This window comes from Rhinolophus hipposideros (genome assembly GCF_964194185.1).
Source record: "Rhinolophus hipposideros genome assembly, chromosome: 9".
NCBI classification, from domain to species: domain Eukaryota; kingdom Metazoa; phylum Chordata; class Mammalia; order Chiroptera; family Rhinolophidae; genus Rhinolophus; species Rhinolophus hipposideros.
In genome coordinates, this window is record NC_138055.1 from 38,747,600 (window position 1) to 38,761,522 (window position 13,923).

General features: G+C 37.1%; 1 protein-coding gene across 1 annotated transcript; it reads right to left on the bottom strand.

The window, feature by feature from the left end:
• Nucleotides 1-1,013: 1,013 nt before the first annotated feature.
• MANSC4 (MANSC domain containing 4) lies at nt 1,014-12,854 on the bottom strand. Its single transcript, XM_081061274.1, has 3 exons — nt 9,293-12,854; nt 6,726-6,860; nt 1,014-4,094 (listed from the first exon to the last, which is right to left on the bottom strand). Exons 1-3 carry the CDS (start codon nt 9,519-9,521, stop codon nt 3,445-3,447), a joined length of 1,014 nt encoding a protein of 337 aa, XP_080917400.1. The 5' UTR covers nt 9,522-12,854; the 3' UTR covers nt 1,014-3,444.
• Between the last annotated feature and the right edge of the window lie 1,069 nt (nt 12,855-13,923).

Genomic DNA, 13,923 nt, shown 5'->3' on the forward strand with positions numbered 1-13,923 from the left:
TGTCAACTGCTACATTTGTTTTCCTCCTAGTTAGCACTTACTGGTTGCTTGTGAGTTATGATTTTGGTTACTTGGGAAGCTAGGACTAGAACCCAGTGTTTTGTTTACATAACTGCTGTCTACCCAATGCATTTTCCCAGATGCCAATTCTGTTTAGAAACAGCTCCTTGGGAATATTTTCTAACCTAAAAAGTCGGTTCCATCCCTCATTTTTGGGATCACTTTATATTGATTTCAAGTCTGTTTAGTATCCTACTTTCAATTTGCTAGGGCATATTTCTCTAGGGCAAATATGCTAGGGCATATTTGCAGAAAAGTGGAAATGGAGATTACTTATTTAAATATATTCATCTCTCGATTCCCCACTTAGAACTTCAACAGCTTGGGAAAGACATGTGGTATAAGGATCTTGAGTTTAATTGGAGTAAGTGACAAAATGAGGAGTGCCCTAAGAAACATTCTATTCTATTTAGCTGTCAATTTAGTATTTTAAAGTATATCTGTAAGTCATTTCTAACCACTTCCAGAGTTGTCCACAAATGATTAATTTAAAATCAAAATAAAGGAATTATTGAGATTATTATTTGCCTAAGGTTTATTTTGCCTGACAGAGAACATAAAACCAAAAGGGATTTCAAAACAATTGCCCAAAGATTTATATAAATTGAAGGTATGGTTTGGTATTAGCAAGGCAGAGTCTACAGGTTAGGAAGGACAACAGAAGGACCTTGAGCACATAAAGGGGTGAGAGGTACTGTGTTTCCTTGAAAATAAGACCTAGCCGGACCATCAACTCTAATGCGTCTTTTGGAGCAAAAATTAATATAAGACCCGGTCTTATACTATATTATATAAGACTGGGTATTATATTATACAATAGAAGACCTGGTCTTATAGTAAAACAAGACCGGGTCTTATATTAATTTTTGCTCCAAAAGATGCTTTAGAGCTGATGGTCCGGCTAGGCCTTATTTTCAGGGAAACACAGTATGTTGCATTTCATTGGATGGAAATAGGGAATGAAAAGCAAAATAGATAAAACCGAAGTTTTAGATCAGGTTTAAAGCATACATAAATGCATTGAAATGTTATATTTTTATAGACTCATAGACTTAAGGAAAACTCCAATGTGGAAACAGGATTGAAGAAGGAAACGTTTTGAAGGAGCATGTGAAGAGGTGGTAGATGAGAGGCATCCATCTCGTAGTCATACACTGCAGATGCAAGTGGAGGGAGTCACGAGGTGTCAAGAATCTGACCTCTCCCTAAGGTGTGGCCTCTTCCCTCAGCTTCTGGGAGGTAGTCTGTAGCATACCTCAACCAAGTATCTTTGTTGAGCTGAGCTGGTCACAGTGGATTTTAGAATGGTGTTGGCCACATCTGATAGTCTAGGCATGCCAGAAAAACCAACCACGCGATTTAGGGAGGGGGCTTTGACTCATCTGCTAAATCACTCCACCTGTCAGCGGAGACCAACCATCCAGAGAATCAGTCACTCATACCTATGTAATGGAGCCTCAATCAAAACTTTAAATACTGAGGCTCAGGCAAACTGAACTGGTTGGCAATACTCTGGGCATATTGCCACACACTGGTAATGGGAGGGTAATGTGTCCTGCCTCCAGGGGGAAGAGGACACCAGAAGCTATGAGTTTGGAACCTTCCTGGACTTCATCCTGTGCACTTCTTCCCATGACATTTTAATCCATACACTTTCCCGGAAATAAACCACAACCGTGAGTATAACAGCTCTCATTGAGTTGTACACATTCTAGTAAATTACACCTGAAGGTGGTTTGGGGACCCCCGTCCCACTCTGAACTTACAGTTGGTATCAGAAGTGAGGGTGATTTTGTCCAGGACCGTGCCCTTTAACCTTTGCCATTTGGCTAACTCCAGGCAGCTACAAGATCTGGCTAGCTACAAAGTTGGAGAGATTTCAGTGTCAGTTATTTTTCCCAAATGGGTATAACAACCTTAGCCTTCGTTGTTGACTGGGCCCTGATATCTGTTTCGTAAAGTTTTAGATTTTATTCAGAAAGTTCTCTTTGGTCCCTTTGGCTTCCATGAAAGGATGTGTTTGTGGGGCCAGTTGTTTCTGCTTCTTGGCTCACTCTGGTCTGGTTGCCTCTCCAGTCTTAAGTTTACTTAGATGGGCTGAAGAAGAGAAGGAGTATGAGTTTGTTTTCTTACCAAGGTAAATATATTTCCCCCAAATTATGGTCATTTCTATAAAACAATATCCCCTAATTAGCATGAGCTTTTTTCCTAATGTCTTAGGAAAAAAATTGATAAACTTTATGATATTATAAATAGTTAAGGTAAATTAACTTTTTTTAAATTCAGACTTTCATTTGTAGTTAATATTCTGAGGGAACTACTAGTTATTAATCTTGTAATAAGATTTCCTCATATATTCTTTATGATTATAACTATCAATCTGTTCTCACATTAAAAAGAGTTTCAGGGATGAGATTAAGGGGCTAAAGTTTAAGATCATTAGAGACTTGAATCACAGTTTTCAACATTTATGAGTCTGAGTGTAAGATCGAGGGAGTAACATCTGGTGTAAGAAGTGGATAGAGCTGAACTACCTAGAGTAGTTCAATGGGATATAAACTGCCAACCTCCAAACTTGAATCAACTAAAGTCAACATAAAACTGAAAGGTCTCAGTGCCATAATTATTGAAAGGCATGGTAGCTTTAAAAATGAAGATGATGAATTAGGATTGAGAAGGATTAACAAGTGAACATAGAAAACTAAAAATCAGGAAGCATTTACTCATGGGTTAGTGACTAATAATTTGTAGGGCTTTTTGGTCAAACGACTAGAAGATTTTATTAATGTGACAATAATTTGACAGGAGACAAATAAGATGTTACAGTGTTTTTCTCCCTGTATCTTTTTTCCATGCTTATTGGTAAAATGGAGACTTTTAGTCTAACGATTTTGAGCGTGGACTTGTGAACCATATTGCCTGTTCAATCCTGCCTTCACTACTTACTAGCTGGCTATGTGACTTCAGCTAGTGCGATTCTTAGTGTCTCTTCTCAGTTCCCTCGTCTGTATAACGTGATAAGAATAGCACAGTGGTTTATAATAGTATACCTAACACAGAATTGTGAGGGTTCAATGAGTTACTACATGTACAGCACTTAGAACTGTATCTTGCACATGACGCTACATACCTGCATAGGGAGGTCAGCATTTTGGAACTTTGGCAAAGGGTATACTTCAAAAGAAAGGAAATAATTTTAAAAGCAGTTATGTTTATCAAGCATTAGCCTGTTTTAGAGATTGGTAGGAGTGGGCATCCTGTGCAATTATTCTTTTTTACCAAACTGCCCTTTTAGTTTACAGAAAACTAAAAATGATACTCTTTGAAAGCTTACAATCTCTACAACTTTTACTATTAAGAGTTCTCCTTCAGAATGCTACAGTTTTAAATTTGCCTAGATCCTGACTTTCTCTGTCCCGGTTTATACTGGCCCTGCTTCTTTCGACAGCATCTAGATGCCAGGGTGACGGTACAACAGCAAAGAATGATGACAGAGGTACCAAGGGCCACAGGAACCCACCACGCCTTTGAAGTCTCAGATGCCCCATCTGGTGTCGCGTCTTCGTTCTCAGATGTGTGGTTTCTGCTGTTGTACCCTTTGGTTTTGTTCAGCAGTTGTTTACTGCTGTTGAGTTGAGATGGAATAGGCATATGAGACAGCTCTGTGTCTGTGGGCACCAAAAAAGGAGAAATAGTCTTGTTATCTGGATTGCTGCTGAAACCAGTACTGGGTGACTCCTTATTTACCTTTGTGGTAATGGAACCGTTCAGGGAAATGAATCTGGCCCAAGAACCTGTGGTTAATACCTTGGAATACCTGGTAGTGCTTGTGTTTACCGCCAAATCTGGATGTGTGGTTGATGATGGAGCCTCTATTGACAGTAGCATTTGGTTTGTCGTGGTTGGTTGTTGTTTATCTAGAGTCATAGGTTTTAGATTCCTTAGTCTGTCCCATCTATTAGAGGAAGAACGGGTATTTTGATAATCGTATGTGGAAGGCGATTGTCCAAAAACCAGCAAATCTGGATCTATCCCTGAAAGATAAATAAGGCATCATTCATTTTATTTTTTACTTAAAAGGATCATAAATTACAGTTTGGAGAAGGCTTGGATTTTGCTGCTGTGAGTTTTTGAACTAGGCTGATTTCAAGTTCTACCATCACATACTTCTGAAAGGCTTAGAAAGGTACTGGCCACATTTGAATTCATTTTAACTTTCTAGAACACTTTTATGCATAAATTTTGGCTACATCATGGAGAATACTTTGTGTCAGGGCTTTCGAACAACAATAGTGAATGTTAGTGCAAGAGCTACAGAAACAATAACCATTTGAGATAAGGTTATAATGGGGCCCTAGCAGCATGACGATTCAAAATCATGAGAGCAAAGCCCGAAATCTTATCCCTTTCCAGTGTCTGGGAGTCTTGACTTTTTCTTCAGTATCTTCTCTCTTGTGAACTAACTTCTTTCCCTCTGACTTCAGACATGTGCAAATATTGCTTTTTCTTTAAAGAGGAAGAAAAAACTATCAACAGCTTTCCAGTGGTCCCTGATAGCAGTCACTGTTTCTCTCTCTCTCTCTTCCTCCTTCCCTCTTTCCCTCTATCCCTCCCTCCCTTTTCCCCTCTCTCTTCCCTTCTCCTCTCCCCCTCTCTCCAAACATACTGACATCCATTGCCTTCATTTCCTTCCTGACTTTCTTTTTTGCTTTCTGTCATCTTGTTTCCATACTCACTCTTCTGTCAAATTATGCTTCTGAAGTAATCAGTAGTTTCCTTATTTCCTGATCACTTGTGTCTCATTGCTTTGGCTTTCTTCTTGTCCTGCTGCTGGCCACCCTCTATTTGAAAGTCTTCTCTCATGACTCCCTGGACCTTAGATTGCCTGCCTCTCATATTTTTCTTTTTTTGTTCGTTCTTTTCTTGATCCTAATTGGTTGTGCGGTTTTCCACAATTTTTCGTTCTTGGTCTTCTGCTGTATTTTGTCTTTATCTCCCACCCAACTCCCACCCAAGAGATTATGCTCAACTGTCACCACTGATGAAAATGAAATCCGTATCATCAGTTCTTTCCTCTTTCTTGAGCTCTGATCTCATTTCTTTTGTGTTCTACTGGAGGTTCCCACCTAGACATCTCAGGTCATCACTGAACATTTCCAAAGCCAGAAATCTCCCTTTTTGTCTTATTCAATAGCATCACCATTCTTTCATCACCCAGGGTGGAATCTGTACTGCCAAGTGATTTTTGATTCCTCTTTTCTTTATCCAAAAAGTAACCAGGTGCTATCCAATCCTTCCCAATATGCTGGGAACCAGTCCTCCTCTTTGTTGCAACTCCCATGACCTCGTCCAGATCTAATGTCTCCCTGACTAGATTTTCTAACCTGCATCCTGTATGTAATTCTCCTAGATTAAGATAACCAGAGACATCATTTTAGTGATGGCGTTTTATCATTAAATACCTTTGTTGGTTCCTAGCTCTACTCTGTCCGAAGCCCCTTTGTTATCCGGCCTCCCCTACCTTACCCATATTTTCAATGCAGCCCCAAATAGGCCCTTACTGTAGGAAGACCAGTTTTCTTACTTTCCTGTGGTGTGATGCAGAGCTCCCTATCTTGCCTCTTCCTGAAGCCTCCTAGGGATTATCTAGTTTGCTTTAGTCTCCCCTTCTTTTGTGCCTTTGTACTTGAGGTTCACACATTATTGTATTTGATTATATGTCTTATGCTAATTGTAAGACTTGTCATATGAACTAGATTATGAGGAATTTGAAGGCAGAGATATGCTGCAATCTTCTGCAATGCTGAGCACAGCTTGTAGCGTTAGGTATTCCATAAGTACAAGTTGATAAAGAAATTTATCTCCTTTATATTTGATGATAAAAACCTATTCTTTCATGCTTAGTAATTTGCACCCTGAAGTTATGCAGAGAGTGGCAGAAAAAAATGTATACACATCTTAAGAAAGGAAAAACCTATATTAAAATTATGCTGGCGGTAACCACTTTGAGCACCTCTTGTAACAGCAGAAGTCAAACGTGGCTTGTATTCATCTTTTGTTATCGGTATACATTGAGTATTACAATTAATACAGTTTTTTTCTTTCTTAAAATGTGTATACCTTTTTTCTGGCACCCTCTGTATACATGGGTAAAGGATAAGTAAATAAGTGTTTTTCTAAAATAAAATACACTGGTTATCTTGGGACCGACGATATGCTACGTATGTCAATGAGTGGTGGTATGTTTCCCTGTCCCTGACATCCACTCTTGTAGAATCTGTGTACGCAGCGTCAGAAGCCCCCAAAACTGCCATTTAACTTTTTCATTTTTCCTTAGTGGAATTCTCAGTAGAAATGTCTACTGTGGCTCTTGCTGAGAGCATTTGTGAGAAATGAAATATAATGCTTAAGCACTTGTTCAGTCACATGTGATTTGTTACCATGTGGACTGAACACATCATTGCTGAACTTATCATTGGTGAGCATGGCAAACTAAAGGGAATTTCCTTTTAGTTTGCTGCCCTGAATTCTCAGACAGAGTTCAGCTGGAAAATAATGATTTAGGGATTCATACATAGCTATTGCCAGCCAGTTTCTAGGTTATATGCCTCTACTAGAATATAACCAACATTCTTTAAAATAGAAACAAGATACTAAAGCATTACCATCTGTTATGTTGTACAAAATGGCACTGGTTCCAGGCTCTAAAATGCAGCTTTCTAGTGTTGGGCAGTGGACGTGGAGGCAGTTGACATTGTCATGAATAGGATCATGGTAGAAGACAGCCAAGTTACAGGCCACTGAAAGGGAAACAAAACACATCTGCCAGTGGTTCTGATTTCTGCCCGTTGGACGAGCTCTAGTAACATATTTCTTTCAAGGACGCTGGAGTAACAATACATTGCAGAGCTATAGTCAGACCTTTTATAAAACATTATAAACTATAGTAATCACCCTTTTAAAAGAAACTACCTACTGATGTCCTCTAAGTAATATTTCATACATTCCATTCCACACAAGAGTACCTAGAATCATTTCCCAATCCCAGTATTTTATGTCGGTGAAAAATTCAATTGGCTACAGAAACCTCTGGGGATATATATACATATATATTCAGATTTCTAGGAGCATTGCCCTCTCAGAATGCTAAATTACTAGAATTCACCAGAGAAAGACATAGGAAAATAAAGTGACAAATACTGTAAGAGGAGAGGGAGTAAGCGGAAGGGCAAAAACAGACCACATTACTGGGAGAGGCCAGATGGTGGAAAAGTCGCAGGTCTTGACCCTGACTGATGGCAGGTGTGCACTGTCCCATGAGGCAAAACCACATCCAGTGAAAAGCTTAATCACTGTCATTCAAAGAGGAAAGGAGTGCATTAACAAGGATGTTAGCCTTTGGAAGTCTTGCTAATGCTGTCTCTCTTTGTCTAAGTAATTTTGCTCCTTAAAATGTACGGTGTTATCTTTGGGAAACCGTAAGTCAGATTTGTTGAATGCAAATCTTCAGTCCATCCTCCCTAAAATGCAACACATACTTTCCTCCAGCTACAGTGTAGTAGGAACCATGTGATGGGAAATATCCATTGGCCAAAAAGTATCAACTTCTTTGATAAAATATGATTACCAGACCTCAGAGTATGCCTAAAGCGGCTGTGGAATTGCTATCGGCAGAACCTCTGCTGCTTCTGTGTAAGGTTAGCTGTGGAGAGTTACATCACCCCTATTACTTCTGGGACACCCTGTGTTTCTGCACTCTCTATTTTTCTAGTAGGAGAAAGAATGGGACAAAAGTCATTAACACATTGCAAATACCTTATAGATTACAAATACATTCCCTGAGGACTGTGCTGTGACGTTTAAGTGAAAGGAATAAAAAATACTCAAATCTCAACATTAAATTTCTGATAAGAAAGTGATGCTGTAGGGAACAATGTTTAAAGATGTCTTACGTTCCTCCTTGTGTACATTTCAGCCAGCTCTGAGCAAGTTAGCTACTGTGGCATTTTTAAGTTCTGGCTTCCAGCTAAAAACTGAGATGTGTATTCGGGTCCTTTCTTCTGGAGAAAGAAAGGCACAACTTGGAAGCTCGAGAGGTTCTAAAACCGTGCAACTCTACAGGATGCTTATAGAATCCTGAAAGTCCGAAGGCCACAGCTTCCCTGGTGTCGAGAGTGAGGTAAATTGATGCCATGAGAAAATGCTGAAAAGGGACTGCCCCTCCCCCACCTCCTCTTAAGGTTTCCAGGAATTCGAAGCATATCTAAGGTGAAAATCTGGATTGGCTACCTTTCCAAAAAGATTTCCCTTTAATAAATTAATTGCTCTTTTATGTCCCTGATTAACTTTTGAGGGCTTAGCCTGTTAAAGCTTCTCATGTTTTGGTCTTTTATAGTCAGTTTAGACTCTCTAAGTAGCTCCAATTTGCATCCCAGAAATCTTAAATACATAATTGGATATGAGGCATTGGCAATTAATAAGTCCGAATCAAACCACGGAAAGAAATGAGAATTATTTTAAAGTATTGTATTGCTTTTGTTGTTTTTTTCCAAGTAGTTTTAAAATCTTGGAAAAATGAAGTCTTTAGACAATTGTAACTTGAAATTCTGTAACAATGAAATATTTTCCTAAGTATAGTCTTTGGTAATATATGGATGACATTAAACCCTAATTCTGGATTTCAGACAAAACAAAATCTGTTAGGATATTTTGAAAGTTAATATCTTTATTTCTCTCCTTTTCTTCCTTTCTTTTTGCTCTTTGACATATATCTCCCTATTTTTTTTCAAAATATGAATCACAATGTAAGTGCCTGCTCAATACACCTCATATTTGGTCAGCACATTTCAAAAATTTGAAATGATACCAATATCACCAAATAACTTCAAACAGGAAATTATTATAAACATTTTTAAAATAAAATGTTATATTTTGGGCTATAAGAATATTGTTAGTTAACAGTTGAGGAAATATTTTCATTTAACACTTTAGTGAAGAAGAAAGGATTCTCTGTTACCTGTCGTTTTCATAGCATTCTGGATTATCACTAGATTTAGTATTTTGTTTCTACACTGTCCCAAACTGTCTCTCCCTCCCCCTCTTCCGCATATCAGCACATCTTCCCTAGTTCATTTCTACTGTTCACTGGACCTACTGCCTAAGGCTCCTTACTTAGGTCTTCATTTTGGAAATGTCCTCTTATTTTTTGCTCAAGCATATTATTAATACTTACCATCCTTCCTAAGACAGCAGCTTCTACTGCATTTCTGGCCAGTGCTCTCAGAATAATACTTCAGGAACTGAGCTCCCATCTTCTGAGACTCCTCCAGATCAATTAGAAGACCTGGGAAGCGACGGATCCAGCAGTCTCTATAAAATATGGTGGGTGAGCAGAGAGAGTCTGAGGTCCACCCCATGCTAAGGAGCATGATCACGTCTGCTGCCACCACTGCCACATGCATTTCTCTGGTAAGAAGATTCGGCAACAAGTCTGATTTCCACACACAAGCTGGAGCTGACCATCAGGGTTTAGGACAGTTTCTGGAACTTTCGGCGCTGTTGCTAAGGGAGAGCTTCCTTGGGAGTCTTCTGGGGAGTGGGTGGTGGGGGGAGGTCACCTTCTAGAAAAATGAGGCAATTCTTTGACTGCATGTTGATTTTTCTTTTGTTTCTTCCCAGTTGAGCCCCAGGTGAAGATTTGACTTGCTGGCATTAATTCTGAACACTGTCCAGGCCATTTCAATACTCTGTCCCTTAACCTCCTGAAGACGTAGATTCTCTCCTCTGCTTTTCTTCTTTCTCTGAAAATGAATAGTCACAAACACCTTTTACTAAATAAACATAAAGACAAGTGGAAATCCTAGCTAAGAGTCTTTCTGAGGAAAACAATAGTTTAGTCACTTGACATCAGATAAAGAAAGGATCCATTTCAACAGAAACAAGACATTGTTTTGTGAGGGTACTTCTGAGTGGTTTGTAAGGAACTTGTGACTACAGATTTTTTTTTAAATTATCTCTTTTTTTTGAATTTGAATTCTAGTATTCAGGTTCACTAGAAAACCAGTTTGTGCACTGGTTTAAAATTTTTGTTTTTACTAAAAAAAAAGTTGTAATCTTGAAAGTCAATGAAAACTCTAAATGAAATAAAAATTTAAAATTTTAATTTTGAAAATATTCAATATGGATCCTGGTCACTTCTCAGGGCCATGCATTTTTTGCCAAGGCCAGCCAGAAGTGTTCTTAAAAGACTATAAAGATTCAGCAAAAAGAACAGCTTCACAATGTAGTAGAATACAGTACCCATTGAGGTGTATATTGTTCAATCAAGAATAAAATGTGTAATTCACAGTGAGAATTGTGAAGAAGTTCAAATTGAGGGTTGTCTAATCTGTTTTCTGAAATTCATGTTTGGAAGTTAAAAGGAGCCTGCTTTGTGAAGCACATACATGCATAGTGTCTATGCTTGAATCAGGAGTTGCTAAGAAACGTGCATTAGGAAAATAGGGAAATGGTTTTAAATTTATAAATATGAATAAAATTACCTCAATTGCAATGCCAAAACATTTGAAAAGATATTAAAGGTAGTGAAAATGGCCTCTTACTTTCATAAAGATTGTATGTTTTATATCCCATGATATATCCAAGATGACAAGTTAGTTCCAAGTATAAACTGTTGTTTCTTTGTGTCCATTTTTATACAAAGCTTTGGGCATAAAGTACAGTACTACACTTTTTTCCCCCAACTTTTTTCTGTCCTGTGATCTGTGTTTATTTTATACCTATTTTGCACAATAACTCATTCAGACTTGACCAAAAAATGTTAACATTCTTTGAACTTTCATCTCTCCACCTGTTTCCCAATAATAGCCTAATTACCACATCTTTTGATTTTTAGAAATACATAATATTAATAATTGATAATAAAGAGGAAAATATGCTAAAGACTGAATAACTTTAAAAACAAAACATTTCACTTTCTTGCAAGCAACAATTATATTATGGATTAACTCCTAACCTTGCATAAACCACATAAAATACACTGAAAGTGGTAACATATTTTCTTCTAATGAACTCATAGAAAGCAAGTTCTGGTTGCTTACCTGCAAACAATCTTCCATATGTTCCGAGGGGAGAGAGCAGTTTCCTAATGGCAAAGCAAGGGACAGATGAACAAAAAATTACTCCTCGTTTTTCTGTGAGATTCCATAGCTATTTTGATTAGCTCATGCCCTGGGACAAAAACCAGAAAGTCTACTTTCTAACCTTCTAACCTCCACATCTTTCAGTCACATTAAATGTAGTTTCTTTTGTGTGACATGTAATTCCTCAAAGCGCTCATGTTCCCTGCAGGACTAATGGAACAATCCACAATTGTTTAATCCTTTTGCTATCAAATGATGTTCAAGTGAAGGTCAAAGCTGCATTTTAAAGAATCTACAAATTCTTATGTAAAAGCATGCTTTAAAGCTTTAAAAACAATTTTTTTTTTTTAAACTCTTAAACAGAGTCTGGAAATGAGTAACTTCTTGAAGCCAACTATTTTGAAAAGGAGAGATAGAAACTGTATTACGGAGCGGAGGGAGGAATACACAACAGGCTGAGAGACGTGTGGCCCAGAAGCATCTCAAAACTTGTCCATGTGAGATGCAATTGCAGAAACCAGAAAGCAACTGCAACTCTGAATAAAACATTGCTAAATAGCTTTTGTACAAATTGTATCAAATATCCAGAATCACTGTACTATTGCAGTGCAGTGATATATTGTACTTATTTCCAATTGGGCACTCTTCAGAGGGATTCAAAAATTAGATTTCTACTTTAAAAACCACTCATTTGCTTCAGTAGCTTTGGTTTGGGAAGCAGAATTCTTATTTTTATAAGTGCCCCAGGTAATTTTCTAAGATGTTTGGAAAACATTGATATAAGCATCTGAAATAAATGGAAGTTTTGCCTACTTGAAGACATTCAACCTGAATTAAATAGAGCCGTTTTAAAAACTACTACTTTTAACTCATTTAAATTGCCCCATATGCTTTAGTGAAGGGAAAATTTGGTATAGCTTGTTAAAAAACAAGTTATTTTAGGAATAGTAGAGGGACTAAGAAATAAAGATAATTTTTAAGTGGATGTGAAGTAATAACATAAGTTGACTAAATTCACAAGATGTTTGAAAAATAATATTTCATCGTTATTTTAAAAATGAGAGTTGTATTATTTACTTACTGTTTTCATCAGTTGATAAAATTGATAGAAATTGTTTTAAAGAAATGGGGCCTGAGAAATTTAAATATTTCTTTAATTTTCCTAAAATCTCTTGCTTTTAATACATTTATATACATTCATTTAAAAAAATCCAAACCATATAGTAAAGTACAAAAAGAAGTGAAAACTATTCAAGATCTTACAATCTTAACATTTTGGTAAACATCCTCTACACATCTCTAAAAAACAGATACATGACAAATGGATTCATAACTATTTCAGAACCTGTTTTTTAAAATACAGTATAAAATTATATTTTTCAGTGTCTCTAAAGAAAGTTTTATCTACATCAAAAGTTGTAATCTCTAAAGAAAGTTTTCTCTACATCAAAAAATTGTAACTCTGCAGTATTTCATTCTATACATGTACCAAAATTTACTCTGCTCCTCAGCTTCCTCAGCTGTAAAACTGTATAAAAATACTATTGTAGTACATGTAAAGTACAACAGTGCCTGGCATATAATGAACATTAAATGTTAACTGTTATTATTATATATTCTGTTTTCCGGTTCTTTATTATTAAAAGCAACATGGTGATAAACATCGTGTACTTAGAGTTTTTTCATTTCTAGGTCAAAATGTGTATTTTTCATAAATTCTTAAAGAAATAGCCTAACTCTGTGACTGTTACAGTTTTCTGTAAAACAGATCATGATGTAAAGTGCTTAAAGTGAATCATAATTACCACAAAGGTCAGTCTTTATGATTTAATGATCAGTCAATAAGAGATCTATAAAATTATGCCTCCAGTTACATATAAGCAATATTTTCATGAAGCTTGGAAATAATATTTTAGGTCATTTTGTAAATAAAGGAGTTTATATTGCTCTGACTGCATTTCTAGCTTAACAGAAAGTTTTCTGTATGTTATTAAAATAATTTGATGTTTTAAGATGCTTCCAATCCTAAATGTTGTTATGTCAGGGACAAATAACTTATAGGATCAGTGCCTAGTATTGTCAAACTAACATCCCATATTCTGTGTTCAAGCTGATCTTGCTCTGATAATATTACTGTGCGTGAATTGCCTTTCTAATGCACATCATTCTTTGAGTGTGATTTTTTTTGGTGGGGGGTCTGTTTTTAAAAGGCAAAATACCAGTCTGAGGCATATCTATGACGGTTGGGAAACAAAAGCATCCATTGGTGAAAGATTCTAAAGAGCCTGTTTTTCTGGGCTGACCACTGAATCTCGCATTGTCACTGATGGTCCAAATCTCTTTGATACAGGGGGCCCCTTCAGCAAAAGTTCCCCAGCTAAATGCCTAATACTGGACATGTCACTTTACCTTCCCAAAGAGGTTGCTAAGTTCATGGTCACTCACCCAGAGAAACTTAGAATGTCTCAAACTGTACCCTCATTGAGAACAAGTGTGAAAGGTCCATGTGAGAATGGGGTTTTATCAGTAATGATTTAAAGGCCAGGTGAAACGAGGTCGAGGTGAAAAGCTAGAAGCTTTTCAGAGTCTAAGAACACTGAAAGAGGCAAGTCATAGATTCATCTTTATTTCTTTCAGTTTTCCCAGGGAGGCTAGAATCTACTAGAATTTTTCCTATGTCTTTAAAGTTTTAGTTTTATATTCATGGTGTAAAGAAAAAAAC

Coding starts and splice junctions, on each gene's coding strand:
- MANSC4 (XM_081061274.1), bottom strand. CDS start 9,521: ATGCATGTGGCAGTGGTGGCAGCAGACGTGATCATGCTCCTTAGCATG. Junction 6,861..9,292: donor CTGCTGTCTTAGGAAGGATG/GTAAGTATTAAT, acceptor TTTCCCTTTCAG/TGGCCTGTAACTTGGCTGTC. Junction 4,095..6,725: donor TTTGTACAACATAACAGATG/GTAATGCTTTAG, acceptor TTTATCTTTCAG/GGATAGATCCAGATTTGCTG.